General features: G+C 44.1%; 1 protein-coding gene across 1 annotated transcript in view; it reads right to left on the bottom strand.

Moving 5' to 3' along the window:
- Positions 1-15,776, bottom strand: part of LOC148670757 (scavenger receptor cysteine-rich type 1 protein M130-like) — a 34,881-nt gene that overhangs the window by 15,475 nt on the left and 3,630 nt on the right. Inside the window, exons 2-8 of the mRNA XM_088632975.1 lie at positions 12,792-13,106; positions 10,882-11,187; positions 10,168-10,395; positions 9,421-9,519; positions 2,419-2,733; positions 925-1,230; positions 9-323 (exon numbers count right to left, since the gene is read on the bottom strand). Of these exons, the coding sequence (XP_088489101.1) occupies positions 9-323; positions 925-1,230; positions 2,419-2,733; positions 9,421-9,519; positions 10,168-10,395; positions 10,882-11,187; positions 12,792-13,106 (1,884 nt within the window). The remainder of the gene's footprint in view (positions 1-8; positions 324-924; positions 1,231-2,418; positions 2,734-9,420; positions 9,520-10,167; positions 10,396-10,881; positions 11,188-12,791; positions 13,107-15,776) is intronic.

The raw sequence follows: 15,776 nt of genomic DNA, 5'->3' as shown, positions 1-15,776 counted from the left end.
ATTCTTACTAGAACAAATGACTCCAGCATCCTGCCCATGAGAGCAAGCAGCTCTGCCCCATGAAGAGACAGCACACCAGGAGAGATGAGTCTCATTGCCCCAGCACTCAAACACATCAACCCCTCTTGATCCACTGCCCTGTCCGAACCAGGCCTGTCCTGGAACTGCTACAGTTTCCCCACAGCCCAGCTGCTGGCAGAGAACACTGGCGTCTCTCAGGTCCCAGTACTGGTCACAGACTGTCCTGTATTCACCGTGGTACTGCAGCTCCACCCGGCCAGAACAGGAGTCAGGGCCACCCATCAGCCTGTAGCCACTGTATTCTGCAGACAGGACAGGAGCCATAGAGCATTAATACCACTCTAGACTTTATACAAAAGACAGGGGAGTCAGGAGCTGTACAGTATGAAATGTTATAAAGGTTGATTTTACAGGGGGTAGATTGTACAACAAACGTCTCATACATATGCATAATTATTGAATATTTAACTTCAAAACACAAGACCAATTATCTATCGCACTGTGAGAAATAAAAATGAATCATGAAAAGTGGAAATCACATGACCACAAGACCACTGCCTGCTGCAGCTCACTGACTGATCCAAAGAAATTAGTTTTGGGGCTCAATATACAGTGCTCTGAAATGCAAAATACAAGCATATTAAACCTATGCAAATTAAAATGTTTAAAAAGTGATGAAATACTTTCTAAAATGCAAGGACATGCAAACAAAAAATTAGGACTTTAGACCATTTTTTCCTTAGATATTTAATTAAACTAGATGATGACACAGCAGAAAACACAATGCTCTCAAGGATTAGTGGGAAAGCTATGAGGAAGAAAACTAATTAGCCCACACTGCTCAGAATGTGATATTGAAGAGTTTATACAGCTGGGGATCAGTACAAACAGCAGTGCTCTCACCTGTACAGACCAGGCTGATGTCACTGTTGTGAGTGCAGCTCTGGTGCTCTCTGGTTGAGGTGGGACAGTCGTGGATTCTGGTCTCATTTCCCCGACACTGGATCTCCTCTGTCCTGATCAGCCCCTGCCCCACTCCGAAATGAGCCCCTCTCAGCAACTCTGCTGGAAATCCGCAGTCTAGTTCACGACAGACCACCTCCGCATCCTTCATGTCAAAGTCGGCCTCACAGATTGTACTCCAGGATTTCCCTCGCAGAACCTCAACTCTGCCAGAGCAGAGACTCCTGCCTCCTATTAACCGCACTCCTGACATGTCACAAAACATTTGTACGCATTTTAACAGTATTAGAGCACATTAACAGTGTGTATAATACAGTATGTCAGTAAGTAAAATAAAATCAGATAAATTATATTCTTTAGATTACCTGTATGAAATAATTGTAATCTTCAATTTAAAATATCTTAAAATCATAATTTGCATTTAATCTAAACGTTTCTGAAGTATTAATATGCTCGGACACGTTAGGAAAAAAAGGAAAAATGAGAAACTCAGTTTCGAACTTAATGTAAAGGGGGCAATAATACAGCAGGGAGGAGGTGCCGAAGGACGGTGAGAAAATCACACTGCACTGAGGCCTTAAAAGAGAATAAAGGAGGACTGACATCTAGACAGTCAGCAGAAGCAGCTCCTGGAGTCTCAACAACAGTCAGAGAAACTGAAGCCTCATGAACATTTACGAATCATTTAAACTACATCACTCATAGAGCCCAGAGAACAGTACTGTCACAGCCTGGCATTGCTGGAGCAGGACTGTCTGACCTGGGCACTGACTGACACTTTGGACAACACCAGGACTGTCACAGCCTGGCACTGCTGGAGCAGGACTGTCTGACCTGAGCACTGACAGATACTCTGGACAAGACCAGGATTGTCACAGCCTGGCACTGCTGGAGCAGGACTGTCTGACCTGGCACTGAGAGACACTCTGGACAAGACCAGGACTGTCAGAGCCTGGCACTGCTGGAGCAGGACTGTCTGACCTGCGCACTGATTAAACAACAAACCTGAAATTATTGAATTACCCTAATGAGCCCAGAACTGTACTAGTTCATTTTTATTTATATCCAATGTTGTGCTGAGATCTCATCTCTCAATTAAATCTGAGCTCTTCTGATCTAGGCTGACAGAGACAGAGAGAGAGAATCAGCCCCTGGGCCAACTGCTACTGCTACTAGAGTGTTCTGTCTGTGCTTGTACCTCTGATCTCCACACAGGTAGAGAGACACAAAGTGACAGTGAGGAGTGTTATCACAGCTCTCAGCAGGACAAGAACAGTGGGAATGGGAGGATGGACTGATTGACCCTGATGATGGACTCTAGATCAGTGGAGGAGTTGTAATTGTACTCAGTGCTGGAGACTGGAGAGAGTTAGACTCCTGTCTGACACCTCACTCCAGCACCATCAACATTACTGAAACATCAGTCTTACCTACCTGAACATCTCACTCCAGCATCTCTAGTGTGAGCTAAATTATAGTGTTTCACATCTTGTTTTCCACAGCCTCTCAAAAAAGACTCTGACCCACTACAGGACATCAAACTCAGCAGGACTGATCCAGACCCTGGTCCAAAGTGAGCTCCATTTGGTGCTGAAAAAGCAGATCCACAGCCCAGCTGTCTGCACACCACCGTAGCGTCATCCAAATCCCAGCTTAAGTCGTTAACTGTCCCCCACTCTCCATCATGATACACTTCCACTGTCCCCTGACAGGGACTGGCACCATTCACTAGTCTCACATCAGAACTGCCTGGAGACAGAGAAAATAATATTTCCATGTCTGAAGGAAAAATTCTTTATATGTATATATACATACTGAAAATATTTTAGTTACTTCAATTTTACTTGAAGTGCTTGATGGATTGATACTCCATTTCCTTGTGAACTAGAAACAGGGGACACGCAGAAAGTGAAACACAGAAAGCCTATTGTCCATTAAGTCAACTGCTATAAAACACAGAAAGTCCACTATCTGCCATTCAGATCCTTACTTTGTGTAAGATACTGGAGAGTCTACCAGCACAGTGAATGTGTGTGAGTTACCAGAGAGTCTACCAGCACAGTGACTGTGTGTGAGGTACTGGAGAGTCTAGCAGCACAGTGATTGTGTGTGAGATACTGGAGAGTCTAGCAGCACAGTGACTGTGTATGAGGTACTGGAGAGTAGAGCAGCACAGTGATTGTGTGTAAGATACTGGAGAGTCTAGCAGCACAGTGATCGTGTGTGAGATACTGGAGAGTCTAGCAGCACAGTGATTGTGTGTAAGATACTGGATAGTCTAGCAGCACAGTGATTGTGTGTGAGATACTGGAGAGTCTAGCAGCACAGTGATTGTGTGTGAGTTACTGGAGAGTCTAGCAGCACAGTGACTGTGTGTGACTTACCGGAGAGTTTAACAGCACAGTGACTGTGTGTGAGATACTGGAGAGTCTAGCAGCACAGTGACTGTGTGTGAGATACTGGAGAGTCTAGCAGCACAGTGATTGTGTGTGAAATACTGGAGAGTCTAGCAGCACAGTGATCGTGTGTGAGATACTGGAGAGTCTAGCAGCACAGTGATTGTGTGTGAAATACTGGAGAGTCTAGCAGCACATTGACTGTGTGTGACTTACTGGAGAGTCTAACAGCACAGTGACTGTGTGTGAGATACTGGAGAGTCTAACAGCACAGTGATTGTGTGTGAGATACTGGAGAGTCTAGCAGCACAGTGATTGTGTGTAAGATACTGGAGAGTCTAGCAGCACAGTGACTGTGTGTGAGATACTGGAGAGTCTAGCAGCACAGTGATTGTGTGTGAAATACTGTAGAGTCTACCAGCACAGTGACTGTGTGTGAGGTACTGGAGAGTAGAGCAGCACAGTGACTGTGTGTGAGATACTGGAGAGTCTAGCAGCACAGTGACTGTGTGTGAGATACTGGAGAGTCTAACAGCACAGTGATTGTGTGTGAGATACTGGAGAGTCTAACAGCACAGTGATTGTGTGTGAGATACTGGAGAGTCTAGCAGCACAGTGATTGTGTGTAAGATACTGGAGAGTCTAGCAGCACAGTGATCGTGTGTGAGATACTGGAGAGTCTAGCAGCACAGTGATTGTGTGTGAGTTACTGGAGAGTCTAGCAGCACAGTGACTGTGTGTGACTTACCGGAGAGTTTAACAGCACAGTGACTGTGTGTGAGATACTGGAGAGTCTAGCAGCACAGTGACTGTGTGTGAGATACTGGAGAGTCTAAGCAGCACAGTGATTGTGTGTGAAATACTGGAGAGTCTAACAGCACAGTGACTGTGTGTGAGATACTGGAGAGTCTAACAGCACAGTGATTGTGTGTGAGATACTGGAGAGTCTAGCAGCACAGTGACTGTGTGTGACTTACCGGAGAGTCTAACAGCACAGTGACTGTGTGTGAGATACTGGAGAGTCTATCAGCACAGTGATTGTGTGTGAAATACTGTAGAGTCTACCAGCACAGTGACTGTGTGTGAGGTACTGGAGAGTAGAGCAGCACAGTGACTGTGTGTGAGATACTGGAGAGTCTAGCAGCACAGTGACTGTGTGTAAGATACTGGAGAGTCTAACAGCACAGTGACTGTGTATGAGATACTGGAGAGTCTAGCAGCACAGTGATTGTGTGTGAGATACTGTAGAGTCTACCAGCACAGTGACTGTGTGTGAGGTACTGGAGAGTAGAGCAGCACAGTGACTGTGTGTGAGATACTGGAGAGTCTAGCAGCACAGTGACTGTGTGTGAGATACTGGAGAGTCTAAGCAGCACAGTGATTGTGTGTGAAATACTGGAGAGTCTAACAGCACAGTGACTGTGTGTGAGATACTGGAGAGTCTAACAGCACAGTGACTGTGTGTGAGATACTGGAGAGTCTAACAGCACAGTGATTGTGTGTGAGATACTGGAGAGTCTAGCAGCACAGTGACTGTGTGTGACTTACCGGAGAGTCTAACAGCACAGTGACTGTGTGTGAGATACTGGAGAGTCTATCAGCACAGTGATTGTGTGTGAAATACTGTAGAGTCTACCAGCACAGTGACTGTGTGTGAGGTACTGGAGAGTAGAGCAGCACAGTGACTGTGTGTGAGATACTGGAGAGTCTAGCAGCACAGTGACTGTGTGTAAGATACTGGAGAGTCTAACAGCACAGTGACTGTGTATGAGATACTGGAGAGTCTAGCAGCACAGTGATTGTGTGTGAGATACTGGAGAGTCTATTAGCACAGTGACTGTGTGTGAGATACTGGAGATACAAGCAGCATAATGACTTCATAGCTATCCCCAAATTGCCTGTCTTTCCTCCAGCACCTTGATGATTCTTCAACGCTCTTTCGTTGACCTCCTTGGATTCAAATTAATCCACGTTGCCGACATTTCTTCTTCTCCTTTCCAGCCTTCCGCATTATGCTGCTTAAGAGTCATGGTGTAACGAAGCATAGATCAGGACCCTTTGCAGATGGAAGAATCCAGAAGGGAGTGAAACATACACGGGGAGGAGATAATGAGGAACTGGGCAGGTTGACAAACACCCTCAAGTGCAAGGAGTGGACTACTACTGCTGATCCTTGTTTGTTAAGGTGGTTCTTTATTTTATGCTACAAAATGATTCTCTACTTTCTTCCAAGTTCATACACCCATCTGTATTCCCACCCTGGAACATTCCCTTCATTATCTTCTCTCCCCTCTCTTTAATTACTTTCTTGATGGCCTCTGAATTTTTTTTTGGTGCCTGTCTTCAATTCCATCATTTTGTCCAGTCTTCCTCCCTCTATTGCTGAGCCTGAGATGACTGCCGTCTTGATTCAAGCTGAGCTGTGAAAGGCTTTCTCTTTGGCCTCTCCTAGAGCATCCTTTTCCTCATACTTGATCAACCCTTTTTGTATCGCTACTTTTAAACTTCCTGGTAGAAAAGTCTTATCGCTTTAGATATGCTTAAATCTCTCCCTCCACTTTTGTTTTCAGATTTTGAAATGTATCAATAAATACAACTTGCTATCCTAGTTGGGGCTTTGCAATTATGATATCCACAATATACCTCAAAGCAAATTTTCTCAACTTCTCGCTTCTGTCAGCCTCTCTCAATGTCCAAGTTATCAACTGACGCTCAGAAGGATATTAGAATGTGGATATTTTTCCCCCACTGGAACTGACACTTTGTTTTGCAAGAACTGGTGTCCCACTCTGCACTACCTGTCCTTGAATTGATGCTTCTCTTCTCAGTCTAATAGTAATATTCAATGCTCAATGGTTTTTCTAATTTCCGACCTCTCATACCCAGGAGCTCTTTCCCCATGCATGATCATCCGCCCTTCTGGAACTCTACCCTATTGTTGCCACCCATGTCTGGGGACACCAGAGGATGGGGGGAAGAAAAAGAAATATAACATTCTTATTTCATGCTGATAACAAATCCACCATTTTCATTACCGATAAAGGAAGATCTTCTTCCCCCCAATTTCAAGCTTTTTGCTCCTCATTTGCGCTGCCAGATTCTTGAAGATAAATATGTCAATTGTGTTTTTCTAGGTAGAACTTGCTATTGCTCTAAATCCTGGGACTAATGTCTTCACAGGTTTAACTCTGGGCAAATTTATTCTGGCTTTCTATTTTCAGGGATGTCATCTGTTCTTCCACACTTCTGGGTGCCAGAAGTGGACAACTACTGCTGATATTTGTTTAAGTTCTTTGTTCATGCCCAATTAATTTTTTAAGTCTAAATGGATTTTTAATTTAACCATTGTTCCTGTTCTAATTACAAGCCTCCTTCGACATCTCACCCAGTTTTCTGTTACCCATACTTTGTATCTGGCAAGGAACACCTCCCTGGCCTTTCCAAAGCTGTAGCCAATGCTCTTTCTAGTTCACAGTTACCTAAGCTCTTCTTGCTGATGTCCATTAAAGCTCTCTTCCTCTTCAAGTTCCCGAGTTCCACAATCTTCCACCAGCCGCCTTCATCTCCATTTTAACCTCGCTATTCTCAATGTTTTTTTCCAAGTGCTACAAGATCTTACCTCTGGGATTCAGTTCCACCTCAGGCTTCAGTCTTTTCAATGTCCTCACGGTCTTATATTGCAGCACTCCATCACACAGTTCGTGGAATCCAGAGACATGACCTCCAATAGCATCTTCTAGGAAGCCTACTGTACCTCCTCCAACATCCTCTGAAACGTACCCCCTTCTAGGATGCGTCTAACTGCTGTAGATTCAAAGAGCCGCAGAATTCACCAGTTTCTCCATATTCTGTTTTCAAGAATCACATGTTTAACCCTGTGACCTGTCTCATATCCCAGACTTTAACTTTCTTTTCTATGCTCTTCCAACCCAATCCAGTTCACTGTGGATCCTTCAGTAATCTGAATTGAAGCTGCCACCTACACTGCCCGAGCTAACTCGGATATTCAATTAAGACACTCAGCTGTCCATCCTCCTCTGTAGTGGACCTTTACAATCTCTCAGGCATTTCAGCTACTCATTATCCCGGAGTGGATGCGTTAGTTTGCCCGGAATGGGGGCGTCTGTTCCTCCGGGGCCACCAGAGGTTTTCCCTTGAATTGGCACCAAGGGTTTTTTCCTCTCCACTGTGCGGTCAGGCTCACACGTAGCCTCTACGCATTTCTTTCCTGTTCTTTTCTCTTGCTTCTTTATTTTCTTATGCTTTGGCACACACTTTGTTTGTCCTCACAGGTGTTGGGAGAGAAAATGTTGGGCTGGGGCTCCATCTCTGGGGGGTAAGTGAAGCTCACTTCCCTGACCTCAGGATGGCAGTACCACCTTGACCCTTTCTGGGGAGGTTCTCAAAAAGTGAGCCAGAGGGGACCCCAGCCACATTATTCTCTGTCCCCTGAGGGCTTATCCCAATTGCAGGGCGCCGCCTCAAATCCGACTCTCAGCAAGTCAGGGGACTTCTTTTGTTTCCTTCTCAAGCAGCTTTCCCTTCATTCTCAACCCCTCAGCCAGCACCTTTCAATATGTTTCCTCAAGTCGGGACTTCTTTCTCTTCCCCTCTTAAGGGATTAGTTCCCAGTGACAAAGCAGCGCCTCTCATGCAACTCAAGGGGCTATCCCCTCTTTTCTATCCCCTGAGAGCAGAGCCTGGTTGCAAGGCATTGCCTCTCAAAGAGTCAGGGGAGTCATCCTTCCCTGAGGGCCTAGCTCCCAGTCGTGAGGCAGCGCTTCTCTGCAAACTCTCCGCGAGTCATGGGTGTTTGTTTTCATGCTTCGGAGGCTGCCGTCAGCCAATCCACCTGGGTTCCCCACTGCGGTCCGGGTGCTACTTTTCTCTACTTTACCAACCCCTGCGTCTCCTCTTGAAGTAATTATATATTAAAGCCCTAGAAAAATTGGTAGGATAACAAACCCTTTAGTAAAAGCAATTGTAAAGTTGTGCTGATGTAACTATTTACCTTCCAAATTGCACAACAAGTCAGGTGTTTTTTTTATATGTGTTAAATTGTTGTGATTCTTATGATTTTAATCTAAATTAGTTGTTATTTAGTATGTTGTGTGAAAAAAGTCTCCTAAGAGTTTAAATTTGTTATTATGTAGAACAGGTTTGTTGACTGGGTTTTGGAAAGAAGGAGGGTCTTTATAGGAGATGTTTAGGGGTGAGGTGATTTTTTACCATTTGAAATTATTTTTAAAAAAAGAGCAAGATGTCAGCTGAAATTGGAGGGAGAACTGTTGTGAGGAAGCCCAAATGTGGAGATATGGATCCTGTGCAGCTGCAGGAGTAGCCAGTAGACAAGGCAACAAACTATCTGAATCGAGAGGCAAGTTCGTGGTCAATGGAAGTAGGGTCAAAATCCAAAACAGACACCAGAGGCAAACAATCCAAGACGAGAGGCGAGATCGTGGTCGGAGGGAGAAAGGTAGGTTGAAATTCAGGACAAACACAGGAGGCAAACAATCCAAATTGTGAGATGAGGTATGAAGTCAAATGGCAAAAGGGGAAGTCCAAAATCCAGAGTGTCACAAGGTAAGGGTACACCAAGTAGAGCTCTAAGGGAGATACCGAGCAGCAGGAAGCAGGTTATGATGGTATAAAGCATGTGCAGGTTGGTTAACATGTGCGGTGGCAATTGCTGTTATTAACCCGCTGCTGGTGGTGATTAGTTTGCTTATGGGTTGATCTCCGCTGGCTGGCAGTCATGACAACTGTGATTCTCACTAAAGAGAGGAAAGGATGTCAAATAAGTCAACCTGAGACAATCTCTCCAGGAAAGTTTTTACAGAAGGACCTGTGTGTTTCGGTAGAGAATGTGAATTGTTTAATTCTGCCCACGTTTATTTTCACTTTTGTCTGTCTGCTCAGCCTGCTTTACTCAGAGCTCTTGGCTCCAGTATCCTTCTACCAGGTCAGTGCAACAGGTATCAAAATATATGTATTTAGTTAAACTAATAAAAAAAGATCAAATAGACCAAATGGCTCCTACCTGAGCAAAGCAGGGACACTTCCTGTCCATCACTACAGTTGACTGTCTGTGGAGAACTGCAGTTCACCAGATGAGTCTCATCCCCAGAGCACTGAATACCTGTCAGACACACAGCACTGTCACTGTCCCATACAGAGAGGAGATTTAGACTTGTAATACAGAGCACTGAATACCTGGCAGACACACAGCACTGTCACTGTCCCATACAGAGAGGAGTTATAGACTTGTAATACAGAGCACTGAATACCTGGCAGACACACAGTGTCATGTCCACCAGCAACTGCATTATATCTCGCAAACGACCTCTCGCTAATCAGGTCATAGCTATGGGTAATTCCATCAAGCCCAAGCTGATCAGTTAACCAACAATGACACCACACTTATGACCGCAACCTCAGCTGCTGGGATATTCTTACTCTCACTACCTTCAGGTCTGTGCTCGGTACTAGACTCTTTTCTAGGAGCTCCTACCCCGCCGTTCTTTACTGAGAAATACTCTTTCTGACTGAACCTCTGGCCTTCGATACTCAACCTTCGTCCCTTGACTTCGACTACAGCCAAGCATCTAGGGTAAGTAGCCATCGATCTCCTTCCCCTTTTACCCCTCTCTCCGACCCTCCGAAACTCTCAGAATAACACACAGCATTCTTCCTCTAACTCGTGGACACATCATTCGTAACACACAGCAGTGTTACCGTGTCCCATACAGAGAGGAGTGATACACTTGTATTACAGAACACTGAATACCTGTCACACACACAGCACCGTCGCCTGTCTCATACACAGAGGAGTTGTATATTTGCACCACTGAGCCACAGCCCAGCTGTCTGCAGACCACAGAGGCCTCTCTGTAGCCCCAGGAGTGCTGGAGGAGTCTTCCCCAGGTGCTGTTGTAGTAAATCTCCACTCTGCCATCACAGTGACTCTCTCCTCCTGACAGCCGGACTCCACCGTCTAGAGCTGACAAGGATGAATCTATAAAAATCAATAATCATGTTTATTTTCAGTCGCACATCAGTAAAATAAAACAAACCCGTAGAGGGATTATCATAAATATTTTTTTGGTAAAATTAACTTGATACACCAGTTTATCGTGTCTGAACATAGTGTTTTAAAAATAGTCATCATAATTTTTTTAAATAATCTTGCTTAAGAAGTTTGCTAGGGTGTGAAATTCTAACATCACACTTACTCCGTCTTCTAATACTATACTCTCTTCTAATACCATAATTATTACATATAAGAATATATAAATATTGACTGTCTGACAACAACTGTGAACATCTTTTCTTTTGATTTTTCTTCAAGATATTGAAGTGCTTGTACTGGTGAGGATCAATACAGACAGCAGTGCTCTCACCTGTACAGACCAGGATGGTGTCATTGCTGTGAGAGCAGCTCATAGTGAGATATCGAAGTGTTTATACAGCTGGGAATCAGTACAGACAGCAGTGCTCTCACCTGTACAGACCAGGCTGATGTCACTGCCGTGAGTGCAGCTCTGGTGCTCCCTGTTTGAGGTGGGACAGTCGTGGATTCTGGTCTCATTTCCCCGACACTGGATCTCCTCTGTCCTGATCAGCCCCTGTCCCTCTCCGAAATGAGCCCCTCTCAGCAGCTGTGCTGGAAATCCACAGTCTAGTTCACGACAGACCACCTCCGCATCCTTCATGTCAAAGTCGGCCTCACAGATCGTACTCCAGGACGTCCCTCGCAAAACCTCGACTCTGCCAGAGCAGAGATTCCTGCCTCCTATTAACCGCACTCCTGACATGTAAAAAAACATTTGTACACATTTTAACAGTATTAGAGCACATTAACAGTGTGTATAATACAGTATGTCAAAGTAAAATAAAATCAGATAAATTATATTCTTTAGATTACCTGTATTTAAAAATTGTAATCCTCAATTTAAAATATCTTAAAATCATAATTTGCATTTAATCTAAAGTATTAATATGCTCGGTCACGTTAGGAAAAAAAGGAAAAATTAGAAACTCAGTTTCGAATTTAATGTAAAGGGGGCAATAATACAGCAGGGAGGAGGTGCCGAAGGACGGTGAGAAAATCACACTGCACTGAGGCCTTAAAAGAGAATGAAGCAGGACTGACATCTAGACAGCCAGCAGGAGCAGCTCCTGGAGTCTCAACAACAATCAGAGAAACTGAAGCCTCATGAACATTTATGAATCATTTAAACTACATCACTCATAGAGCCCAGAGAACAGTACTGTCACAGCCTGGCACTGCTGGAGCAGGACTGTCTGACCTGGCACTAAAAGACACTCTGTACTGTACAAGACCAGGGATGTCCTTCCAGCACCAGCTGCACATACCAGGGTCTAGCAGTCATCTCCTGGCTACAGAGCGTTGCAAGAATATGTAGGAACCTCATGTAAGAATTTCAGGGTAGTGGTTTTGCCTCCCATGTGGGGTGCCAAGGGCGCAAGTCTAACAGCCTTGTCCCGTTAAAACTGATGTCACGAAACAACAACAGGAAAACGTTGCAGCCCCATTTGCCAGCAGTGACATGCAAAAGTGACCCAACAACAACATAATAATCATTTATTATTTTCACATTATTCATTCTTAATGATAGATGGTAGTAATAAGAGGGAGCATTAACACTGGCAAATAAGACAATGAGAAGGCTTGGAAAATTTACATGGTTTTGTGGTCAGACTGGATTTTTACCAAATTCCAAAAGTCACTACTCTGAAACCCATGACAAACTGATCGAGAGTTCAGGATTCTGATTTGTCCAGTTCAGGTTGAATAGTCACAAAGTTTTATGATATTGTGCTTCAGCCTATTTAGCAGGTGGACTGTAAAACTGTCTCCTCTCTCCTGACAGACAGCAGAGAGGAGGGGTTTGTCCTGCTGTTGCTCTCAGTGTAATGGATGTTGGAAGGGCAAGCCATGAAATGGCAGGAGAGCAAAAAAGACCCTATCCGGAGCGGAAAAACGGGGATTAACTCAGGAGGTCAGACGATGTCTGGTAGAAATCTATGCCCACAGGCCGCAGAGGAGAGGACCAGGTGCTAGGTGGGTCTCAAGACATCCAAACCCTCAGTGCTGAGCAAGGAGCAGAGCAGACACAGGAAGTAAATAGGCTACACAATAAGACACACCTGAAAGACATGAATAATCACAGGGATCTAGGAACAAGACAGAAGAGCAGCACCCTCTAGGTGTACAGGGCATGACACTCAGACAGGGTCTCTTGACTGTGTTTGTACCTCTGATCTCCCCACAGGTAGAGAGACACGTACAGCTGTTACAGTGAGGAGTGTTGTCACAGCTCTCAACTGTGGAAATGAGAGGATGGACTGATGGATCATGATGATAAACTATAGATCAGTGTCTCCTACCTGAACACCTCACTCCAGCATCAAAGGCATGAGAAAGGCTATACTGTTTAATTTCTTGTTTTTCACAGTCCCTCAGTGCAGACTCTGACCCCTTGCAAAGGACCCAGCTCAGCAGAATTGATCCAGACCCTGGTCCAAAGTGAGCTCCTCCTGGTGCGGAAACCGCAGATCCACAGCCCAGCTGTCTGCACACCACTGCAGCATCATCCAGATCCCAGTGTTGGTCAGATACTGTCCCCCACTCTCCATCATGATACACTTCCACTGTCCCCTCACAGGGGCTGGCACCCTTCACCAGCCTCACATCAGAACTGCCTGGAGACAGAGAAAATAATATTACCATGTTTGGAGGAAAAATTCTATATATGTACATATACATATTGAAAATATTTCTGATAGTTTAGTTTTCTGTGTGACTGGATTGCTACTCCATTCCCTGGTGAACTAGAAACAGATTACATGCAGAAACCAACACAGAAAGCGTACTAAGTATACTAACTCAACGTCTGTAAAACATTGACGCCCACTATCTGCCTTTTCAGATTCTGACTTTGCATGAGATATTGGAGAGTCTTACAGCATAGTGACTGAGAGATACTTCATACTCTGCAGTATGAGATACTGGAGAGTTTAGCAGCACAGTGACTCTATGTGTGAGATACTGGAGAGTCTACCAGCATACATGTAGTAATTCTATGAATTTAGAGGGCTGGGACTTGTATTTCTCTTTTTCTCAGAGCTGTGGTCAGAGTTTTCAGTGCCTCTGGTGTCAGAAGTCTGAATCACTGATGCTTGTTTGTATCTGTGTATCAGGCCTCATGTAATAACTGCAAAATAAGAATGGAAACTGAATACTGGTCTGTACAAGGTATGAGATTTAAGAACTGATTTAAGTCTTTTTACTCTTGGTGTTGTACTTTGAAGCTGAGAGTTACTTAAATGCTTAAATATAAAGTCTGCAGTGGACTCGCCTTATACACAAAATATGTTTACGCAAATCCATGTATACGCGGGGATTGATAAAAATAAATAAAAAATCAAATAACAAGAGAAATTACTCAAATTCAAATCTGTTGTGTTCCCTGCATTTTATTATTATTAATAGAGTAATATGATGAGGCTAAGAAGGGTGTTCTGATTATATGTGATTATACATAATTTTGCATATGTTTTATATTAGAAACCTTACTACAGTGTAAAGCACAAATCTTTCAGTGCTTCACATGTTTTGTTGAAACCTACTTGAAGTGTATATTCTCTTTCTTTATAACGCAGTCTTTAACAAACAAAATAGTGATATGTGAATGTTACCCCTGCCTCAGACAAGGGGCGCCTGAGGTGGGGTGTTAAGGAGACCAGACACGAATAAGTGTGTAAAATGTTCTGGAGGTGCCTTTAATTGCTTTGCCTTTTTCAACCATCTTTTCAACATTACTTTTTTGAATAATTGTTTTTCTGTAAGGAATCCCCAAAGAAGAGGCATGTGGATCCTATGCAGACGCAGGAGCAGGTAGATATCGAAACAGGCGTACAATCCGAAACGTCAGGCAAGATTGTGGTCGAAAGGTGATAGGTAGTTCGAAATCCAGGAGATGCAAATCAGTAGGCGAGGTATAAGGTCGAGGGGCATAAGGGAAGTTCAGTTACCGGGAGAAGTATAGAAAGCGAGGTACAAACAAAGGCAGGGTAGAGCTCTCTGAGAAAAGACTCAATACCGAGCGGCAGGAAGCGGGTCTGGATGGTTTAAATAGCGCTGCGTGCTGCACGGTAGAGCGTGTGCTGGTGGATTAATACGTGCGGCGGCGCTTGTTATTAGTAACCCGCTGCTGGTGCTTGAAGTTATTCACCATCTCCACCGCTGACCCATCTATGTAGATGGGGGAGTGAATGTTTCCTTGTGTTGACTTCAGAAGACAAGGAAACGTTCACTCCCCCATCTACATAGATGGGTCTGCGGTGGAGATGGTGAATAACTTCAAATTCCTAGGCGTTCACATCTCTAAGGACCTTACATGGACACTGAACACCTCCAGTCTCATCAAGAAGGCACAACAGCGGCTGTACTTCCTGAGAAGGCTGAAGAAAATACACCTACATCCACTGATCCTCACCAACTTCTACAGATGTACGGTGGAGAGCATACTGACGACCTGCATCACAGTCTGGCACGGCAACTGCACCGCATCCGACCGTAAGGCACTACAGCAGGTGGTAAAAACTGCCCAACACATCATCGGCAGTGCCTTACCATCCATCCAGGAAATATACAACACCAGGAGTCTGAAAAAAGCCACCAAAATTATGTCTGACCCCACTCACCCCAGTCATAACTTGTTTATTCCCCTACCATCTGGCAGAAGGTTCCGGTCACTCCAGTCGCACACAACTAGACTCCAAAATAGCTTCTTCCCCAGAGCTGTCAAGTTGGTGACGCCCCCACTCCCTTCCACCTTATTATGATCTCTCCTAACGTCCTCCTGTACCCACAACGACTGTACTCCTACACCACCACACACACATGTAAGCTGAAATTGTACTGTCCCCTCGATAGCCCAGTAAAACTGTAACAGGCATAATAATATTTAATATTTATTAATTAACCATACTACTTTAACCATACTATTTTTTGCACTGTTCCAAGAATTACCTTGCACTGTTTTTGTCCTGTTATATTTTCTCTGTTTGCAGAATTTTGCACAGTTTTGATTACTTGATTACATGTTATTTATGTTATGTTATTACATGTTACTGTTATTGTTATTGTGTAACTGTCTATTGTCTTATCTTCTGTCCTATTTATATACTGCACCTGAGTGACTAATGAGAAACACTTTTCATTATACTATGCACCTGTGTAAGTTTAATGACAATAAAGTTGAATTGAAAGTTGAATTGAATTGAATTGAAATTGAATTGATTAGTTCTCTTATGGGTTGATCTCCGCTGGCTAGCAGTCATGACATTTTCACTGTTTCAATATACAAT

Source organism: Lepisosteus platostomus, chromosome 5 (assembly GCF_059453375.1).
Source record: "Lepisosteus platostomus isolate fLepPlt1 chromosome 5, fLepPlt1.hap1, whole genome shotgun sequence".
Classification (NCBI taxonomy): Eukaryota; Metazoa; Chordata; class Actinopteri; order Semionotiformes; family Lepisosteidae; genus Lepisosteus; species Lepisosteus platostomus.
The sequence above is the reverse complement of the archived record's forward strand: the minus strand, read 5'-3'. Positions and strand labels throughout refer to the sequence as shown.